The sequence below is a fragment of the Sceloporus undulatus genome, chromosome 4 (genome assembly GCF_019175285.1).
Source record: "Sceloporus undulatus isolate JIND9_A2432 ecotype Alabama chromosome 4, SceUnd_v1.1, whole genome shotgun sequence".
NCBI classification, from domain to species: Eukaryota; Metazoa; Chordata; class Lepidosauria; order Squamata; family Phrynosomatidae; genus Sceloporus; species Sceloporus undulatus.
The window spans coordinates 20,367,501-20,388,930 of NC_056525.1; the positions used below are offsets into that span (position 1 = coordinate 20,367,501).

The 21,430-nt window shown below is 42.2% G+C and overlaps 1 protein-coding gene across 2 annotated transcripts in view; it reads left to right on the forward strand.

Moving 5' to 3' along the window:
* Window positions 1-13,748, forward strand: part of BMP7 (bone morphogenetic protein 7) — a 122,508-nt gene extending 108,760 nt beyond the window's left edge. The window contains exons 4-7 of one of the 2 annotated variants that reach the window (XM_042461810.1): window positions 1,865-2,077; window positions 6,026-6,102; window positions 6,872-6,982; window positions 7,312-13,748. In XM_042461810.1, coding sequence (XP_042317744.1) covers window positions 1,865-2,077; window positions 6,026-6,102; window positions 6,872-6,982; window positions 7,312-7,461 — 551 coding nt within the window. In that variant the 3' untranslated portion in view covers window positions 7,462-13,748. The remainder of the gene's footprint in view (window positions 1-1,864; window positions 2,078-6,025; window positions 6,103-6,871; window positions 6,983-7,311) is intronic. The other variant, XM_042461809.1, reaches the window with a different exon arrangement.
* Window positions 13,749-21,430: the final 7,682 nt, after the last annotated feature.

Here is a 21,430-nt window from a genome sequence, read left to right on the forward strand (position 1 = left end):
GCAAATTTTTAGTACACCATACTGCCATCCATGACTAGCAGTAAACAAAATTCAGACAGCAAGAAATACAAAGAAGTTAAATAAAGATAAGTAAAAGAAGACAATATTGTATTTATGGGATGTGTAAAAGGAGGCCTAGCCTGTTTAAAAAAACCCAAAAAACTACTGATACATTAACTTCACTTTGGATTTGGCAGGCCTGGAACTGTCACACTACCCAATTGCAGCACTACGATTCCACTTTAATTGCCATGTCTGTATCCTATGGAATCCTGGGGTTGTAGTTTGGTGAGGCACTAGACCTCTCTGGCTGAGGATTCTTAATATCACCCCTGAACTTCAAGTCCCAGGAGTCCATAGGGTGGGACCATAGCAGCTAAAGTAGAGTCATGGGAGATTATCTCATGCCCAAATAAACCGCCCTTTCCCCAACAGGATAAGGTTGCCTTACAGGTTGCTGTCAGGTGTTATCACACACCAAACGCTGCCAATGCAGCCGGGTGACTACAACCCATCCCCCAGCCACACTTCGCCTGTTGATTTTGGAAATCTTCCATATTTCAGAATTGGTGGGCTAAGTGCAGCTAGGGGATAGGCTGCCTGAGGGTTGCAGTCGCCTGGCATCATTGGTGGCATTTTGGTGTGCAATAACACTTGATAGCAGCCCGTAAGGCAACCTTATCCCATCAGGGAAAGGACGGTTTATTTGGCTGCGTGAGAATCTCCAGTGTTATAACTGTTAGAATGAAAGGGGCCCTGGTATAAATACCAGGATTCTGATTAGATAACAATAAGCCAGTGTTCATGCTCTCTACTCTGTCTAGTTATGCTCTAGCATTCAGATCAAGCCACTGAACCAGGGAAAAATGTAGGAAAGTACAAGTCCTGGAACTCTTCTGCCAGTGTGGTGGAGGATTCTAGGATCCTAGTTTGGGGAAGATTTGTGTATTCCCAAATTCAGTGTGCCTATCCAGTATGAAAGACAGCATTGGTTACCCTCCAGTGCATTCAATCTAGGGCTGCATCAGCCTTTTATTTAAGACGAGGCATTTTTGTTTTCAGCTAATAACCTTCCAATGAGAATTTAGTGTTCCACTGGGCTTGGTTTTATGGTTTTATGGTCCCTTTTTATAGGATCACATCAATTTATAGGTTGGTGAACTCACAGAAACCCCTCTTAAAAAAAAAAAAGAACAGCAGGGAACTCTAATATTGAGCTTGACCTGGCATGATGTAACGTTTAGCGGAAGCATTTGCTTCAGCCGGTTTGCATGCTGAGATATGAAAATGAAGTTTGCTGTGCAGAGCCACCCCTTGAGAGAGAAGTTGCATTAATCTCAGGGAACAAATCTTAAGGGATAGTTGAACATATGGAAAGCATACTATTTTACTGTCCTGATTGGCAGGTATGGCCCTGATTAATCCTCTGTTGTTCCCACTATCTCCTCAGTCCTCCGTTTACTTCAACCATGCAATCGGAGCTTAAAGTGCAAAAGTTATTTCTGCTCAGTTAACTCAGCAGCAAAGGAGAGATGAGTGGAGGGGGCAGACTCTTATACTTTTTGATAGGCTCAGGAAAAAGCAAACTGCTGCAGCTTCTCCTATCATGTGTATTCTCTTCCTCACTAATCAGTTTTGCCACCTTGACCACAAACTCTGGTGTTGCTTGACCACGAGTCTCCCATTTTTCATCTGTGAAATGGTGAAGGGCATGGTAAGGGTGTTAGCACTTTGGCCACAGAGGTTGTAAGTCTATCTGGCTTTTACTATTCCTATATTAATAGAAGCTGGGGGGGGGGGGGGGGGAAATCCTTATCATAACCAAATGTAACATGTTTTCCTCTGCTCCCTCTTCTGTCCTTAGGACAAAGCATCAACCCCACATTAGCTGGTCTAATTGGAAGGCATGGCCCACAAAACAAACAGCCTTTCACAGTGGCTTTCTTCAAAGCTACTGAAGTGCATCTCCGAAGTATTCGTTCGGCAGGAGGCAAACAGCGCAACCAGAACCGATCGAAGACACCAAAGAACCAAGAAGCTTTTCGGGTGTCAAATCTTGGAGGTATGCAAGCAGTAGGTGTGTGTTTTCCATAAGATTAATGATGGAGAATTGTGTTAACAGTGATTAAGTAGTCTCTAGTTTCATCCCTGTCCTCAAACTGTATTCACAATAGTCACAGATAAGAGCAACCTGTACACTTTGACTGCCTTTCCAAAATGAGCCTGCTTGAATACTGAGATCTTTGGGAGAGGGCTTGTCAGGGTTGTAGTGTGGCCAAACCTCACAAAGTCAATTTTTGATCAGCATGGACAATGTTATCATTTGCCACCCCTCTCAGGCTTTCCTGATTTCCTTAAGATGAGCTGCAGGCATCACAGTAGCCAGGGTAGTATGCAAGGGGTTCTTGTAGCACCATTGAGACTGAGGTAGCACAAGCTTTTGCAGACTAAGGTCCAAAACACCCTTTAACTTCCTTGGCTCAATGCTAGGGAATTCTGGGAACTGTAGTTTTGTGAGACATTTAACCTTCTCTGTCAGAGAGCTCTGGTGCCACAGCAAACTACAGTTCCCAAGATTCCCTAGTACTGAGTCATGGCAATTAAAATGGCATCAAACGGAATTATTTCTGTGGTGTGTTTAAGATCTAAGACTGCTTCATCAGATGCAAGCAGCTGAGGAGGAAGTGGATCTTTTCTAGTATTAATATATTATTGTGAGTTATCCCTGTTCTGATGCAAACTATTAGAAGATGGCTTAGGGTTGCATTAGGTAATCAAATCCCATTAGTGTTACAAAATATATGTCTGTAGTGAAAAGAAAAAAAAACTCTTTGTTTGTTGATCTATCCAACTGGAAGTGAGGACTTCTGTTGAGGGTCTGATTAGGGGAACTATTACAATGAGCACCTGAACTCCAAAATTGACCACTACAACACTTTTTTTACTTTTCATCCTGCCAATATTTGAGGCATGATGTCCGAACATGTGCCTAGCTTTGCCTAAGTTCTGGAATGGTCTTCAAGAAAACCATCTGACCTTCTTACTGATGGCAGGACAAGACTATTTTTAAAAATAGGCCAGTAGTAAAAATTAGTACACAATTTAAAGCATTTTTCATGCCAGTATTTCATAAATAAAAGCCTAGCAGTTCATGCTAATAAATGCAGTATACTAGATCAAGAGACACAGTATTCTTGATTAAACATGGACAGGAATGAAGAAGCTTCAGACTCATCTCTGCAGCCCTAAAGGCTAGAAACTTTTATTTCATTTGTTTTACTGATTTATTTTATATCCGTGTGTTGCTTCAAATATGTGCTTGAACGTGTGTAAGGCCATTTTTGGTGAATCTCAGAAGCTGATGAGATTGAGGATGCCCCTGAATTTCACTGGGTCAGGGTTTCAGTGCCTTTTGTATGGGTTGCCATAGCGCCGGACCTCAAACAACCGGGAAAATGTCGGACCGAATTTCAAATGTAGGACACACAAAAATGTGTCCTACATGTGAAAATATGTCCTACATTTTACCTCGCGATCGCGGCGGGGGGGAGGCCAGCGCGAGGGAAAGCCTCCACTAAGGAGGCTTTCCCTCCCCGCCTGGCCCCGCCGCGATCGAGGGCCAGGATCGGGGCCTCGCCTCGTTTCTGGCCCCCGCAGGGACCAGGAAGGAGGTGGGCGCCCCCGCGAGCGCCGCGGCCTCGCCTGTTCTGGCCTCCGCGGGAGGCCAGGAAGGGCGAGGAGCCCCCGGCGAGCGCCGCGCCTCACCTCGTTCCTGGCCCCAGCGGAGGCCAGGAAGGAGGCGAGGAGCCCCCCCGCGAACGCCGCGGGCCTCGCCTCGTTCCTGGCCCCAGCAGAGGCCAGGAAGGAGGCGAGGAGCCCCCCGGCGAGCGCCGTAGCCTCGCCCTCGTTCCTGGCCTCCCGCGGAGGCCAGGAAGGAGGGAGGAGGCTGCAGGGAGCGGGGAGGTTGGCGCGGATGCGCCCAGAGGGCGCCACTCCTGCAGCCTCCCTCCGCCTCAAGCCTCGCTGCCCTCCTTTTCCTCCGCGCGCCATGGCGGGGAGGAGGAGGGCAGCGAGGGGCCCAGGGTTGCCCCGCAACCCCGCTGCAACCGGGCTTCCCGGTTTTGGCTGCACCCGGCCGTGACCGGGCAGGTGCGCCAAAACCGGGAAACCCGCGTTGCAACCGGTTATGGCAACCCTACTTTTGTAGCTGCTTGCATTTCTTATATGAAAGAGAAACAGAAACATTTTCAAGAAAGTATAGCTACAGAAAAAAATATATGGGAGAAAACTGTGCATATGCTTAATATGCATAAATTATACACATGTAAATCCCCCTCATAGATAACTAGTGAAAATATTTTGAGGAGCAGAGGTGGACAACTGTGTCCCAGGACCCTTTGTCAAAATTCCCAAAAGAACATACAAAATTTCAAGGAAGCCAGTTTTTTGTGTTATTCCCAAGTCCTACCCTTTGAGGCAGCAGTGGAGCAAACTGTACCCCTATCTGTGGACAGCCCTTGAGTAAAGAGTACATTCATTTAACCCCTCAGTCTATCTTCTGCAGGCAGAACATGTCCAGTTTTGATGCCATTTGTAGTTTCATGAGTACAGGGACACAGACTATCTCTAACACTCGCTAGAGAGTTCAGAGAAGTCCACTGGAGATTTTATGTTGCTCACCCACTCAAAAAACCCTAGCCAGCTACTGAGAAAGTCCTCTCTTGTGCTCTCCACCAGATGTACCTGTGAGGGTGGTGGGCCGAGAAAAGGGCTGGCTGATATGGGAGAAAGCACTGCAGATAACATGGAGCTGACTATACAGGGCTTAAAGGTCATAACCAGCATTTTGAATTGTGTTGGAAAAACACAAAGCCAATGGAGCTGATTACGGTGAATAATGTTGAAGACGATTTACTGCAAGAAATGTTTTCTAATACGATGTGAGAGGAGGATTTTTATGTAAGACTATGTGCCAGTACCAGATCAGTAGGACTCCTGGTCTCGGTTTCCATTTCTCAGTTATTTTTGGAAATGAATGCATTATGTGAAGTTGGGCTTTCATGGCCGGCATCGACTTTTTTGTGGTTTTTGGGCAGAGAAAGATGAAGATGGCAGCCACAGATGCTGGTGAAACGTCAGGAAGAAAATCTTCTAGAACATGGCCACTAGCTCGAAAAACCCCAAAAAACTATGAATGCATTATGTTTGCTATGGAGAACTTCAAAGACAAATAGTTTTCTCTGTTTACGCATGTGATGATAGGACTGTTTTATTGTGCAGTTTTGTTTTGCTTGTTGCTCAAACGGCCAAACCCCTTGCTTTGGGGTCCCTTATAGCAGGGACGTAGCCAGGGGGGGGGTTCTGGGGGTCCGGACCCCCCCCTTCATTAGAAAATGAATGGTGTGTGTGCTGCCGCCGCGCACTCAAGCCCCATTATAATGATGGCACTTAGTCTGGACCCCCCCCCCTTCCTAAAACCTAGCTACGTCCCTGCTATAGTCAAGAACCATGTAGGCTCTATTTGTAGCAAAAGCACTTTTTTAAAAAAAGTTCACGTTGGTCCAAAACACACTGCAGAAATAATCCAGTTTAAGACTGCTTTAACTGCTGTAGCTCGATGCTAGGGAATTCTGGGAATTTTAATTTTATGAGATATATAGCCTTCTCTGTCAGAGAGCTCTGGTGCTACAATAAACTACAATTCCCAGGATTCCCTGAGCCAGGGCAGTTAAAGTGGTCTCAAACTGGATTATTTGTGCAGTGTGTATGATAATTGTTTTGCCAGAGTTAAATATTATGAACTCTTTGTTCCAAAGGTAAGGAAATTACTTTTACTCTGTAAAGGGTGTGTGAGCTAATATTGCAATTTTCAGTTTTTCCATAAATGTCTGTATTAAGAAAACAACAACAGAAAAAAATGTTTTTTTCCATGGCTTCAGCATTTCTGGAAATTTGAACAGCTTGAGCTAACATACTGGTTTGATGCTTTTCTCCCCATCCTCCTTCTCCTACTCTCCAAATTCAGAGAACAGCAGCAGCGACCAGAGACAAGCTTGCAAGAAACATGAGCTCTATGTCAGTTTCAGGGACCTCGGCTGGCAGGTACTGTAATCTTATTCTGGGTAGGAATTAGCTTCTGTGTTATCATAATGTCTGCCTCCTCCTCCTCCTCCTCCTCCTCCTCCTCCTCCTCCTCCTCCTCAATAATAATAATAACCTTAACAACAACAACAATAATCTACTACTACTACTCCTACTAGCCAGCATTTAGTAAGAGTCTTATATCTTTGTAAGCAAATGCACATTTGCAGGAAATAGAATTGAGCAGTTTTGTGATGTTCATATTCAGCAAGGGGCTGCGGTAGCATTTCTACATATGGAAACCAACAGTGTGACCGACGCAAAACAGGACCAGTTGTCCTGGACTAGGGGACACTAGAATTCTGAGCCAGAGAGCTCTAGTGCCTCAGCAACCTATAAACCCCAGGGTTTCATAGGATGCAACAATGACAGATTTAAAATGGAATCATGGCACTATAACTGTATAGGACGAAAGACCCAAAGTTTGTCCTTAGGGCTTGATTTGCTCCAGTCCTGTCTTGACTTCAATCCTATATTTTTGGCTTCATTCTCAGCTTTGACTCTTGGTTTGTCCTTTGGTCCTGATTGGCTCTTTGGTCCTGACTTCTGTGTTTGACTTGCTTTCCTGCTATTCAGCTTTAATATTGTATGTCCAGAAGTTAGGATGGATCAGTTTCCCCAAATACTTTGAAATACTTATACTGGTCTGCTTGGAAAGATTTAAGAGTAATGACTTCCCTTATAGATTTTATATATAATCCTCTCTCTTGCTTTGTCTGATCTAATTTAGGACTGGATAATTGCTCCAGAAGGCTATGCTGCATATTACTGCGAAGGAGAATGTGCCTTTCCATTAAACTCATACATGAATGCTACAAATCATGCTATTGTACAAACGCTGGTAAGCTCCTTTTAAAATCTTTTTCATCTCTTTAGCAGAATCTCTTCCATGTTAATTTTAAACAAACAAACAAAAAGATTCCCAGGAAACCTGGAAGGTATTAATAAGTCCCAAAATCAGATTTGCTAATTGTTCATTGAGGGGGTACTTTAAAAGGGAGCAACTGCCAGGGGTTGAGGGACTGAACTGGGGGACATCGTAAGGTGTATAAGGAGGGCAATTCACTATACCCTAGTAGTTTGCAAATGTGTATTAGATATTAAAGGTTCCCCTGAGTGTGGGAAATGCATGTAAACTTTCTGATGCCTTGTAATGTATTTGCTCTGCAGGTTCACTTTATAAACCCCAACACTGTGCCGAAGCCTTGCTGTGCCCCAACACAGCTCCACGCCATCTCAGTCCTCTACTTCGATGATAGCTCCAATGTCATTTTGAAGAAATATCGAAACATGGTGGTACGAGCCTGTGGCTGCCATTAAACATCCCACAGTGGAAAGACAACATGGTTTGCAAAATAGGCAAGGTTGTACTGTTGTTGAGTTGTTGGAGTTTTTTGGTTTTGAACATGGATTGCTAAAGAACAAGACAACCCTGCCACAGTTCTTACGAAGAACATTTCTTACAAGGCCATAGAGTCAAGAAAGAATTCCAGATGGAAGTGGCATTCTGGAGTGAGTTTGGCTTTTGCTTTTGAATGAACATCATTCCACAAACTGATGCACAATGAAAATAAGGACCAAGGATCAGTTTTGCAAATTGGTCTGCACTTCTGTAAGGCAAACAAAACCTCTCTGAAAGTGCTTTGTCAAGGGGAACAAACCTTTTTTTTTAAAAAAAAACAAAAAACATAGCCATCTCTGTGGTGAGAAAAGTGTGTGTATGAGTGTTTGAGTGTGTACACATGTGCATAGGTTTATCAAAGTTACTCTTAGAGAAATGAATTGTTTGAATTAAAATGTGTGAATGATGCTGCCTGTGAGAAACAGAGATTCTGTTAAAATTACTAGGGATATGTGAATACTGACCTTTTGTTGTTGTTGTTGTTGTTATGATTATTTTCATCTTTCCCATGGTGCTCCATGTTTGGGATGCTTTTTTTCCAAAGCAGTTGTGCTGTTTATGCAAAGTAGGTCCCAGTCATTGAGCCTGGTGCCTTCAGCTATCCAATGTGTTCCCCACTGTAAAGCACAGATAGCACTATAAATCCAAAATCACAGTGACACATAACATGCACACTTTGTTTACCCATTCCCATCCAAAACACACTGGTAGTAGTTCAGACTGCATGGGCAGAGTAGACTCATGGGTGAGCTATCTTCAGTGCAATTCACTTAACTTCATGTACACTTGCAGAGTTATACCATTAAACACTGGGGGCTTTGGCTGGAGAAGGGTGAAGTGATACAATTTCCTTTGAATGGACAGTAACATTTGAAGACTTGTTCCCTGTTCACCAACAATTTAGCACAACAGTAACCATGCAGTTTTAACTGGAATGAGAAAATACTGTTATTCTCAGCTTCCCTAAATTTTCCTCTGTTCATTGGGTCACTTCAACTTCACAAACTAAAGTTTGCAGTTAGCAATGGTCACACCTCAGATTAATCTTCTTGGCTGAAATACTGTCATTGCATAAAGCATATGAGAAGCTAAACCATAAATTAATCTCTCTGAGATTGGAAAGCAATGTGCAACAGCATTCCACATAGGATCATAATGGGCAAAGAGTAAAATATCTTACTACTGTGTATGAACATGTGAACGAGATGCCTATTAAATGTTCTGACTGGACTGGACTGGACTAAGAGGGATTGCAACACCAAAGATAGATGGTACCTTCAGAACATTGGAGTGGAATAATAAATTCAAAAGAACCAAATGCTCAGAAGTTGGGGAAATTGGGCAGGTACTGGTGAGTCTAACAAAGACTTAGTAGCTCTAGCGGTTAACAAAACGAACATGAGTCAATAAGTTGGTATTAAAGCCAATATCATTACTTGGTTCAACAAGTAAAACCGTTTCCAGAATATGAGATGCATTACAGCTGTTGTGATGCTGAGTATTGCTCTATCTGTATTTGAAGCACTGTTTTTATTTCTTGTTCAAAACTGGGGTTGGGCACAAACGTTTCAAAGGGAAAGGTACAAAATGAACTGTTTAGAAATGAAGGTGAAAGGAAATGGGCCGATGTCTTCCCAGTGCTATTAGGAAAGGGGGTGAAAGTGAAATAGCAAGAATAATATGCCATTATCTAAATCTTTGGTGAAACCACATTTTTAATACTGGTTGTCCCATATCATAAAGCTTGTAGAATTGCAAGAAAATGTACAAAGGTCAACCAAAATGATCTACAGAGAAGAAGACATTTCTTACAAGGAAAAATTAGTCCATTGAAGACTTTTCCTTCTAGGAAAAAATAGCACATGGGTAAGGAGTGTTATAATTTTATAAACCTTTTTGTGCAGTGGGGAGAGAAAAGTTTCTTTTTTAGTCCTAATACCGGAATAAGGTACGTAATTCAGTGAAGCTGATTTGTTGCTTTTGGAGAGGACATTGAATGTATGTCTTCACACAACACATACTTCATTTATGGGATATATTGCCAGAAGAGGGATTGATGCTCACTACATGCCTTTTCAAAAGGATTAATCTCACAGAGGATATATCCAACAAGGACTATTAACAATTATAACTAAATTCTACTATTCCATGGACATACTTTTTAATAGAACAAATGAATAGCACTAGAGATCTGATTGCTAAGTGTTATGGGGAGGAGGTGGGTTTTGTGTTTCTTATCTGAAAACCTTTATGGCTGTGAAGTCTTCTTAAAAACATGGAGTGCTGACTGTTGAAATCCAAAAATAGGAAAGTTAGTAGAAAAGTGCTAATTAATTTAGTTGTTAATAAGCTGAAAAATCTAGTTCAATGCTTTATATTAGGAAGGGGAGAAATAAATCACAATTTAACTTTACATTAAATGTTTGCACTATAAGACCATTGTAGAATGAGGTGGCTGGGGCGGGGGGGGGGGGAGCTTTCTATAATCTGATTCCCTCTGCCTTCTCCATATCTTGGAGAGAAAGAAACAACTGAATGATTTTTTGAGAAAATACATTTTTCATCCACCCCACCAAAAACCATTCTGTTGCTTTGCTTTTCCTCCCTCCCTTATAATCTCATCCCAGCAAAAGTCTCAGGGTAAGAGCTTCAGAATTCAGCTTCCTGGGACAGATGAGAAGCATGTATACACTCTCTGATGTAAAACATAGGCAATCCACCTGGACACAAAGAAAACCAATCCTTGTTCTAAGCTACTCTTATACTGGTTGCTGGTTTAATTTTTCTTAAACCTTGAATTAATTAATCTATCACATTGAACCAATAAGCAAGGCTAAAATATTATAATGCACCAGACCTAGGACACTAAAGAAGAGCAAGAAACAGTTTTCAAAAAACCAAGAGAACTGGGCTTTGGAAAAATAATAAGTTGGGAATTGTTATATTTGTTGTGTCTTTAGCATGATCTCTTATCTGACAAATTAATGATGAGGCTGAAATTCTAACTTAATTTTTAAAATTAATTTTAACTTACCCATTTCCATTAGAATTTTTTAAGCGTAATGAATAACTATTGACTTTAATTAGTTCCTATCCCTGTTGAAATCCTAGTTGTCAGTGATATAGTTGAATTGCATTTCCTGTCCTGCAGACCATTGTAAAAACCCACACACGGTCCAAGTATTTTATTTAGCAGTTAGAAATAGTAGAAGTCACATCTACAAAAAAAATGCAGCCTTGAAAATATATTATATAGTCATGAATGTACAAAACATTTGCAGAGTTGCATTACTTTGATTTCTTGCATGCTTCCACAGTGGTCTTTGGGACAAAGTGAATGGCTCAGGGATTCTGAGGACTAGAAAGTGATGAGTAGCTTTTGCTCATGATAGTCTCAGTACAGTCACTGTATGGAAGCTTTTCCTGTAGTTTTCCATGTCTCATCTCCTCCCAAGAGGAACAGAGAACATAGGGAATGTGAGGTCGAAGGCTTCACAGGAAATGTTTGGTCTACATGGTGATATGCCCATCCTTTTCAAGACAGCATTACTTACAACTCCCTAAACACAATCATTATAAATTAAATAACTTTAAACAGGTAGGCATGTTTTGAGACCTAAAGCATGGGCCTAGTTAACCCTTTATCACTTGGGATTTGTAAACATGCAAATAGGGGGTCAGAGGAGCATGTTGGTGTCAAATGGACTATAATGATGCCTTGAGAAAGAAATATTTAATTTTTCATGAGGCTGTTCCTAGAGGGCTAGAAAACATGCCCAGGCAAAAGGTTCAGGCATCTACCAAGGATTCAAACTATCTGATGGGTCTCCCTACCAAGTTCGGCCCCTATCCTATGTGTTTAAAGAGGGCACTTTCTCCTCCCACCTGAGATCAGTGGGTGAACAGAGCAGTAAAGTAAGTGGGAGTTGGATTTGGTTGCTTTTTTTTTTCTTGCTTGCTTGCCTTTTTTAGGATTGCCAGATTGAAAACGGAACCTGGCTCCTGTACTTTTAATAGATGTGTAGAAGAGGGAATCCCAACAGGTGTTTCTTGACATGAAATCGGGGGCCTGTTCATGTATTTGCATTTAAACCGGTTTGTGAGTTGAATCGACACCGAGTTGCTGAATCAAATCAGGTTGATGTGTAGTTCCCACTAGGGAAGTGAATGATTTCATTATTTCATGAATTCCTGTCTCTTCTGACATGATTGTCATTCCCACTAGGATTTGCACCACTACGTAATGCTTGCTCAGTATCTATTGCAATCGATCCATCCCAAGTTTTATTTAAAATGACAATCATATGATGCATATCTACCCATCATTGGTGACACAAGCAAGCATCATTCCGGAGACACAAGGACTTGTAGGTGTAGCCCTGTGTATCTGCTATTGCTATTTCCAGTCACTCAGCCTTGTGGAGACACATTACTCACTCTAGGGATCCTACAGGACTGCAGGTGATCATAGATTCTGTCATTAATTTTTAAAAAGAAAAAGACAAGGTTAAACCCCCTTCCCCAAGCAGCAAAAAAGTTGTCTCACCTCTTGAAAGTATTCCGGGAGAACAGGGGGAAATTCTAAACAACTAGACCATGAGCATATTGATTCACAGGGACCACTTGGCAGTGTTTAAAAATGAAAAATAAAGACACAACAGTAGTCAAAAGACATCACTCTCAGCGCTGGGGGGGGGGGGGGAGAATGGCAGATTCCCCCAAAACCTGGATGAGATGGATTCCACCTGTCTGCCATTAGCCCCTCCCCTCCAGCACGGTGTGCTTGAGATCCAAACGTCATTCACACATGTTAAACACACTTGCAAATTGATTCTCTTCAAAAGAACCACCAAAAGATCAATTTTTGAAAAGAGCTTTTTTTTGTTCAGTCGTCCCTCCATTTTCATGGACATCGAATTTGTTATGGGTAGTACACAGGTAATAAATGGAAGGGGACAAAATGTGGTGCTCACAGGCACACCCTGCCATTCAAGCCAATAGGACTTGAATATCAGTGATTTTCCATTTTCACGTTGGGGGGTACTGCATTTGCCTTGTTTCACCTCAGTTTAAACCAAATGCAGTTGGGTCTGAAATCATTTCCAGTGTGAACGATGCACATATAAACCAATCAGCAAATCAGTTTAAATCATAGTTGGAACGGGCACCAGGTAAACAGCAACACCAGCTGAAATTCCCTCTTCTACACAACCATTAAAGGTCTGAGAACCCTTTCCAGTTTTCTTTGGAAACCCTGGTCTTCTTGCTCTTGGGAGCAGGACTGTGCCCAACTGGATGATCAGGAGAACAGAAAGGCCCTGAAAGGCATGTTAATATAGGATTGCCCAAGACATGGAACTGGTTGCCTGTGATGTTTTCTGTCTTCCCAAACAGCTTTGAAATGGTGCCTGCTTGGCTGGTAGAGTGAGGATTTAGATGTGGCAGAGCTTCTAAAATGTGCCTTTCTTTGAACCAGGTTTCCCAGGGCTTCTGGGAGTTTAGTTCAAAACAGCCAGTGTTTCATCCTCTGAGAGATGAACAATGATCTGGTACATAATTACAGGTTTGTTCAATGTATTATTATATACTTCTAGGGGTTCAGTGAGCCTTGTTCAGGGAACTTGGATGCTTCTTTTAATGCTAATGCAATACATTAAAAAAAACACCTTCAGAGGGTGTCTGTATATAATATATGGGTGAACCTTAGTGCCTTGTGTTCCAGTCCATAACTGGTGGATGTTCTGTATATGATAGGCCACACTTCATAAAGTATTTCACTGTATTCACTACAATTTTTAGATTTTATTGGGAGATATTGTTTAATGGGGTAGTTTCTCCTATTCTCCATCCTCCCATGTCCCACATTAAATAAATGGCAGGCATTCTGCAAATCTCTGTGTAAGCGCCACTGTTTGTACATGTTTGTGTAAATAGTTTTCACAAAAGCAGATCAAATTTATTTATTTCAGCCTCTATATTTCCTCTTTTCTCAGTCAGATTCAGGAAAGAAAATACCTATTCATCTCTCCTTTGAACACATGTTGTTTCCTTATTTAATAAAGTATTTATTAACAACTGTTGGTAAAAAATAAATAAAGGAATATACATTTTGGGTCTTTTTTTCTTTAGAGCAGTTGTTTTTAGATGGATGTTTGTATAAATTAACCAAATAAATGTGGTTTTACATGGTTTTAAAAAAAACACATTCATTTTGCATATATATGTGTTTGTTTTATTTAAATCTCATTTCCCCCCCTCACCTAATAGACTCTTAGAGCTGAAAGATACCCCAAGGATCACCTGGTCCAACCCTGTTGTGGAGAAACACAACTAAAACACTCCCAAAAGATAGCTACCCAATCTCTGTTTAAAGCACTCCAAAGAAGAATACGCTAGCCATCCATGGCAGTCTGTTCCACTGTTGAAACAGCTCTTATAGTCAAGAAGTTCTTCCTAATGTTTATGTGGGAACTCTCTTTGTAATTTGAAGCCACTGGTTCATGTTCTAATCTCTAGAGCAGCAAAAAACTTGCTGGCTCCATATTCTGAATGACATCCCTCGAGATATTTAAAGTTAGCTTAGTCTTCTCTTCCCCAAGCTTATCATACCCATCTCCTTTATCGTTCCTCATAGGACTTGGTTTCCAGATATTTGATCATCTTGGTTACCCTACTCTGGAGATGTTTGAGCTTGTCAGTATGCCTTTTGATCTGTGTTACCCGGAACTGGACACAATATTCCAGGTGAGGTCTTACCAAGGCAGAATAAAGTGGCACCACTACTTCCCTCAACCTCATATTTTCCAGCACTAACCTCCACACATGTTACCCAAAGGAAGGTGGGGGACTGGGGGGGATCCCTATCACATATGACAGTGCTGCTTTAAATTATGGGGAAGTGGGCTTTTGCAAGAGGCTTGGACAACCTTTAGGACCATTTGTAAATGTTTATACCAGTACTAACTGAGGAAAATTCCAGGTTGGGGATGAATTAAGAGAGTTTTTATTTAGAAAAAATATCTCACAGAGACACTGTAGCAACTAACACAGACATTACATTCAGAGCTAACTGAAATGGAAATATGCAAAGGGATAGTGGAGTTTTAGGGGTTTGCAGTGGGGTGATCATTACCTGTCCAATGCTAAGCAGGGAAGTAAGATCCATTGGTTTTATAAAAGACCTGCCCCTGACAGAAATGGTTCATCAGAATGGATCCAGTCAGCTGCCTGCATTTTTCACTTTCCTTGAGGTGTAGCTTCGGGTTACCTTCATTTCAAAATTTACAACTACAGCACTGTGCTTCAGGTAACAAGGCCTCAGCAGATGATTAAAGGGCTCTGTCCCCCATTCCCAAGGATTGTTTCCCAACCTCAGTGCATTTCATTCAGCCATTACCCTTGATCCTCTATAGCACATTTTGGAGGGTTGCTGTGAGAAAGAGGGGATAAAGAAGACTACTTCCGTTAGCCCAACTTTATGCCCCTAAATTTGCATCCAACCCCCTCAGTCTGTGTTTCATATCCCATGTCCAGAAAGGTCTCCGTCTCTTCTTACCCACTAAATCACTGTGTCTGCCAAAGCTCTAGAACAATTCATGGATGGGAGACTGTACAACGATCCACCTCTTTCTCTCCTTCCTTCCCCCTTTTTAGGCTTCTAATGCACCTTATTCCAACCTAGTCAGATTCAGTTTCATAGCTGTCAACATTCATGGCAACTACATAAATCTGAAGTTGGGATTTGGTGTTGGGAGGAAAGCCATGGGGAAAAATGTAAATTCATTGCTGGCAGCCCTGCAAAGATGCCCAGTTGATTATAGCACAGCTGTCAGCAGCTGTTTCAAAGAAGTAGGAGGTAAATTAATTCTGTTTACTGCTGACATAGCTCAGAGGTTTAGTCATTCCAGTAAAATTGCAGAGGCACAAGAAAGGGAAAGGCGGGGTGGTGGGAGGAAGAAACTCTAAAGAAAACTCAACCAAGAAGTTGATACCTTTTCCCATTTTAAGTAGATACCGTACATATTTTTGGAGAAATTGACAGGATTAAAGTTTGTCTTCCTATTACATGGGAAGCATAAGGTAAAAGAAAAAGCACAGGGATCTTGTTGCACCTTTGAGACTGAGAGAAAGAAGTTGGTTGCATAAGCTTTTGTAGACTTAAGTCTACTTCATGAGATGCATCTGATGAAGTAGACTTAAGATAGTGATTGGCCCAAAGTCAACCAGTGAGCTTCAGGGCCAAGTGCATATTTGAATCAAGATCTAATAGGTCTCTTTCATTATAGGAGTATGATTCCACATTAACTGTTGTGGCTGCAACCTATGGAATCTTAGGAATCTTGGGATTTGTACTTTGGAGAGCACTACAACTTTCTGGAAGAGAATTTTAAAACTAAATATTAGTTGTTCATTTAGTATTATAATTACTTGGAGTTCTTTCTTCAGTATCTCACCAAACTCCAAATCCCAGGATTCCATAGAATATAGCCATAGCAGATAAAGTGGTGTAATACTGTTATAATTCTGCAGTGTGGATAGAAAACCTCTGTAAAACAGAGAGCCACCTGGAGCAGATTAGATGCATAGACCAGATTAGTTCCCCCTAGCTTTCGTTCCCCTGCCCTATACAGAGTGACCAAGAAAAACAAAGCTTCTCAAAAAGAACTTCTGCCTGCTATAAAAGTGTTGCAGACACTGGAGTCCTGACCTAGAGGGAGGAAAAACAGTAGGGAGGACCTTTTGCTCACAAAGTATAGTGTTTTGAGTTGCAAAGAACTGTAGATAAGCTCACTGCAGAGAAGAGAGTAAGAGTCACATTGCCATAGTGCTGATGGTTAGAGGGATATTCTGGTTGGATTTGTCTACTGTCAGATCCTTCACCAAGTAACTAATCTCTCTGGCTCTGATATGAACTTTGGCCTGGCTAATGGAGGGAAACAACTCAGTACTGGTGGACTTATCCCAACTTAATCTGCTACTGATGTGTCAAGTTCCTTGGATGACTTCACATAAACTATGTAAAAGTAGAAAGATGCCAGGTCTGGAATGAGTTACCAAGGGTCAAAGCTAAGCTATATTGCCGCCTCCTTCTCTTGCAACTGGAATCATTCCCTTCTCCTCTCCAACTTTTGCATATCTTATTTAACTGAAATGAAAATGCACTTCATTTGAATCAACATTATATTTCTATAAAGTAAAGCAAACAAAGTCAAGTCACTGAGAAATAATTAGAAAACTCAAACTGTTTTAAAACATCTAAAACACCATTCTGTCTTACAAAAGCTTCTAAGAAATTTGACAATATATTGGATCTACACCCAGTTGTCCAAGTGAAATCAATGGAACAAATTATCCATGATTATCCTAAAACAGGCTGATACCAAGGGGTCTAAAAGCATGACTAAATTTGGATCCAGTCCAATATGATTATATAATATACAGAAGATACCGAGGCAAACCCTACCACTCCAGATGAAAAATGGGAAAGGGGCCCATTCATGTTACAGAATTAAAGCGCTATGATTCCACTTTAACTTCCATGGCAACATCTTCTGGAATCCTTGGATCTGCAGTTTAGAGAGGGGTATTCAGAATGCTCAGCCAGGTTGCTCAGGTGCCTCTGACCAAACTGCCAACATGCATTCATAGCACTGTGCTGTCCAGTGCAAGGGAAGGAGAATGTAACTGCAGTGGCGGATATTTACACTATGCTGAAGTGATATAGGCCCGTTACAGACGGGCCTTTGCTCCGCCCCCAGTACGTATTAGGGGTTGGCCGAGGATGCAGTGTCCAATCAGGCCTCACCCCTAGTACGTACTGGGGATGTCAAAATGGTGGTGCCCTATACACATGGGCACCACCATTTTGACGTGATGGACGCTTAGCGTCCGCATGTCACAGTGCAGGTGTGATGCCGCAAGTGCACCATTGGCGCCTTGCGGTGTCACAACTGCGCTGCAAGAAGAACCTGCTTTTTGCGGGTTCTTTGCTGCGCGGGGGAGCCGTGCGGTTTGTCTGCTGCGGCTCCCTCGCGCAGCAAACACGGGCGCTGGCAGAGCGCCCTTTTTAGGCACTCTGTAAAGCGCTCCCAACTCCTAGTTAGTGAGTGTTAGTTAATTCTGGAGAACTTAATGTTACTTTGGAGTGGAATGATAATCTATTTGGCTTTATATGCAAAATATTTTGTTATTACTCCATTATGCTTTCTTCCTATTTCTGTTTAGTTTTAAATTCTTGAGATTTTGTTGTTAACTTCTGTCAACTTCAGCTTATGGTGACCCTGTGAGAAACCTCCAGATCACTCTGTTATCAACAGCCTGCTCAGGTCTTGGAAACTCAGGACTATGGGTTCCTTGACTGAGACTATGCATATGCAATACAATATTCCTGTTTTCCTACTGCCTTCCACCTTACTGAGAATTATTGTCTTTTTAATGAGCATTATTGTATTTTCCAGTGAAGACATATCATGTCTTCTCATGGTCTGTCCAAAGTATGACATTCTTATTTGAGTCATCTTGGCTTCCAGGTAGAGGTCAAGCCTGAGTTGCCCTATGATCCATTTTTTTTTGTCCTTTTTGGCAACTCTCTGTCCGTTTAGGTAATATTAGGTAAAGGGACTGTCCTAGATCAAAGTGAAATGAAGGGATTAATCCTTCAATTTACTTAGAAGCAAGATGGTAGATGCAGAAAAGATGGTGAGCCCTGGCACCATAATGACTAGAGAGTTTATTGCATGGGGTTTTTCCTGTGCAGAAACGGGATTTAAAACAGGGAGATCCCACAAAAGCGAGATCATTTTCACACGACGTCGCATATTAACACGTACACAAAGTGAAAAAATCCCACAAAAGCAAGATTGTTTTCACACAACATCGTGGGCACTGACCATTAACGTGAAAATAAACCTCACAGAAAGTGGACAAAATCAACTGCTTTTTACTTGCGGGATTCTCCCAAAAGTTAAAAAAAATGGCTAATTTTATTCACTTTCTGTGTGGTTTATTTTCACATTAATGCTCAATGCTCCTCATGAGTGTGAAAATGATCCCACTTTTGTGGGATTTTTCCTGGATTTAAATCTCTTTTTTGCACAGGATTTAGGCACTTAGCCTCCCTGTGATAAACTTCTAGGAAGGAAGAAGAAAGCCAACCAAGTAAATAAATAGATACCTTCCCCACCCTCACCACAAGAGTCTTTGCAAGTTGCAATAACAAATCAGTTAAGCCTTAAAAGTGTAGTAAGCAGCTGCTGTACTAACTGAGCTGGAGATCTGCACAGTGTCCTTTCCTTTTGCCTAGAGCTGAGCCTCCCAAAACTGGAGAATCTGCACCCTCAACTCCTCTCTGGAGAAGATCCATGAAAACTGGAGGCTCAGGCCCAGGCCCTGAGATACCTATTTCTTTCCATGGCTCCATCAGTAGGCTCACTTAGAATTAGTAAATACTGATACCCTATTTGAAAATGTGATTCCTATAATACAAATAAATTGCACATAACCTACACTGGAATGACAACATGTGCTCTCTATCCATCTATCCCCCAGAAAGGTACTTTCCGTTCCTTAGGGGGTTATTTTGTTTTGTTTTGTTTTGTTAATGAAATGAAACAGAAGATAAAATTGCAGATGACAACATCTTCAACTTAAAAATAAATACATCAATTATTTAAGTTTCACATTACTACTGAGAAGTCAAATGTAAAGAGGGAAAGGTAAAATGTGCACATACCATGCACAGAATGTGTAACTATAAATATTTCTAGGGCATCTGGGTTTAAGAAGCTGTAGTTAACTTTCTGTCAGCGCTGCCATTGCAAACACTTATTTTCTGAGATTTATATCTTTATTTTGGGAGGTGGGGAGAAACGGGTGGTAGAGGAGAGATTGGATTCCCTTGGAGCACAGCCCATGCGTTTGAGCTCTCAAACATTTATTTTTGTAGATTTATGCTGCATGTAGTGTGGGATGGATTCAATTTGTCAGTTATGAGTTTCAGTGGATCATGTAACTGTAGCACTATTTATTTCCAAATATCTTTTTAAAATGAATTATTATTGACATATTTTCTGCTTAGCAGGGAAACAAAGAAACCTTGCAGATGGTGACCATTACTTGTTCACAACACAAAACCAGAGTACTGTAATACTATTTTGAAAAGTTTTTTAAAAAAGCAAGTTTGGAAATGCAGGCCAAGGGCTGCCATGTGACAATGACCATCTTGCCCCTGTATATCTTGGATATGTCAAACCATTGGCATAAACCCAAAGAGCAGGAGTGAAAGAATGAGTATTCTTGGTTGTAAAGTCACAATGCACAACAGAAATCAGTGGCTGGTGGCTTCCAGGACAGAGGGGTGGTGAAATCATCCCAGATTTCTGTCTGAATTTTTTTGTATGTTTTTAGTGAATTTTGCAACATCCATTTAAAAATAAACAAAATTCAACTACGTTCAACATACTTTTTCTCAAAGTCACTTGCACTAATTCTGTTAACTTCCACATAAGTTGTTCTCTATAGTCTGCCTGTTATAATTGTCTTATATCTATATGCATCTGAGGAAGTAGACTTAAGTCTGCAAAAGCTCATGCTGCCAACTTCTTTCTTTAGTAAGGGGCTGTGCAGACTGGCTTTAAAGGCCGGCTTGAGAGTGGAGTCAGGGCATGGCATCCACATAACGCATGCCCCGGCTCCACTCCCAGGGCAGCGTGACACTGAAGATTATCGCACTGGGTTCTGAGAACGTTCTCATCACGTGATGAGAACGGAACGCATTTGAGTATACCGCACATATGTGTTCCAATCGAGTTCTCAGAACATTTAAATGTGTTCCAAATGTGTTCCAGGAGAGTACAGATATGAATGTGTTCCCAGAGAGCTGAAACGTGATGAAAACGTTCCAAGAGAAGTGTGTGCGGTATTCTTATCCGTTCTCAAATCCGTTTCCTCATTCCTCCATCTCCTGATTGGCTGAAAGAATGACAGGCAGGGAGGGAGGCAGGCAGGCGAGCGACTGCAGTGAGGGAAGGTGTGTGTGTGTGAGGGGGGAAAGAAGGAGGGAGGGAAGGGAGGAAAAAGGGAGGAAAGGTGGGACAAGGAAGAGAAGAGGAAAGCAGGGAAAGAGAGGGAAAGAAGAGACCAGAGCAGAGAGCAAAAGGGAGAGGGTCTGGCTGCTAGTGTCATGTCCAGTGGGGCTCCTGTGCTGTCACAATGCAGGAGGCAGGGATGCCCAGGACCTTCTCCTCCTTCCCTCCAGGAGGGAACCCACAAAAGCTCCTCTGTTTGGAGCACCACACAAAAGCAAGCAAACAACTCCCAGAATTCCATAGCAAAGAGCCAGACAAGAGTTAAAGCGGGGAGGGAAGCTCACAACCTGAAGGCACACATTACATGCACACACACAGGAGCAAAAGGGTGTCAAGCTGCCAAAAAGGGGAAATGGGATGACAGCAGAGGACTCTTCTTTTCTAACCGGTTTAAAGAGCTGCTATGGCTGCCGGGGCTCTGCCCTTGGCCCAGTCCCCTCCCTGGCAACTTGCTTTCCTTCGGCTTGAAGGGACCTCCATGGAGCTCCTCCTTCCCTCAAGGAAGAGGGGACCAGGGCAGAGAGCAAGAGGGAGAGGGTCTGGCTGCTTCTGCGGGGGGCCTCTGGTGTCATGTCCAGCGGGGCTCCTGTGCTTGCAGCCTGCAGGAGGCAGGGATGGCAGGGATGCCCAGGACCTTCTCCTCCTTCCCTCAAAGAGGGAACCCACAAAAGCTCCTCTGTTTGGAGCACCACAGAAAAGCAAGCAAACAACTCCCAGAATTCCATAGCAAAGAGCCAGATAAGAGTTAAAGCGGGGAGGGAAGCTCACAACCTGAAGGCACACATTACATGCACACACACAG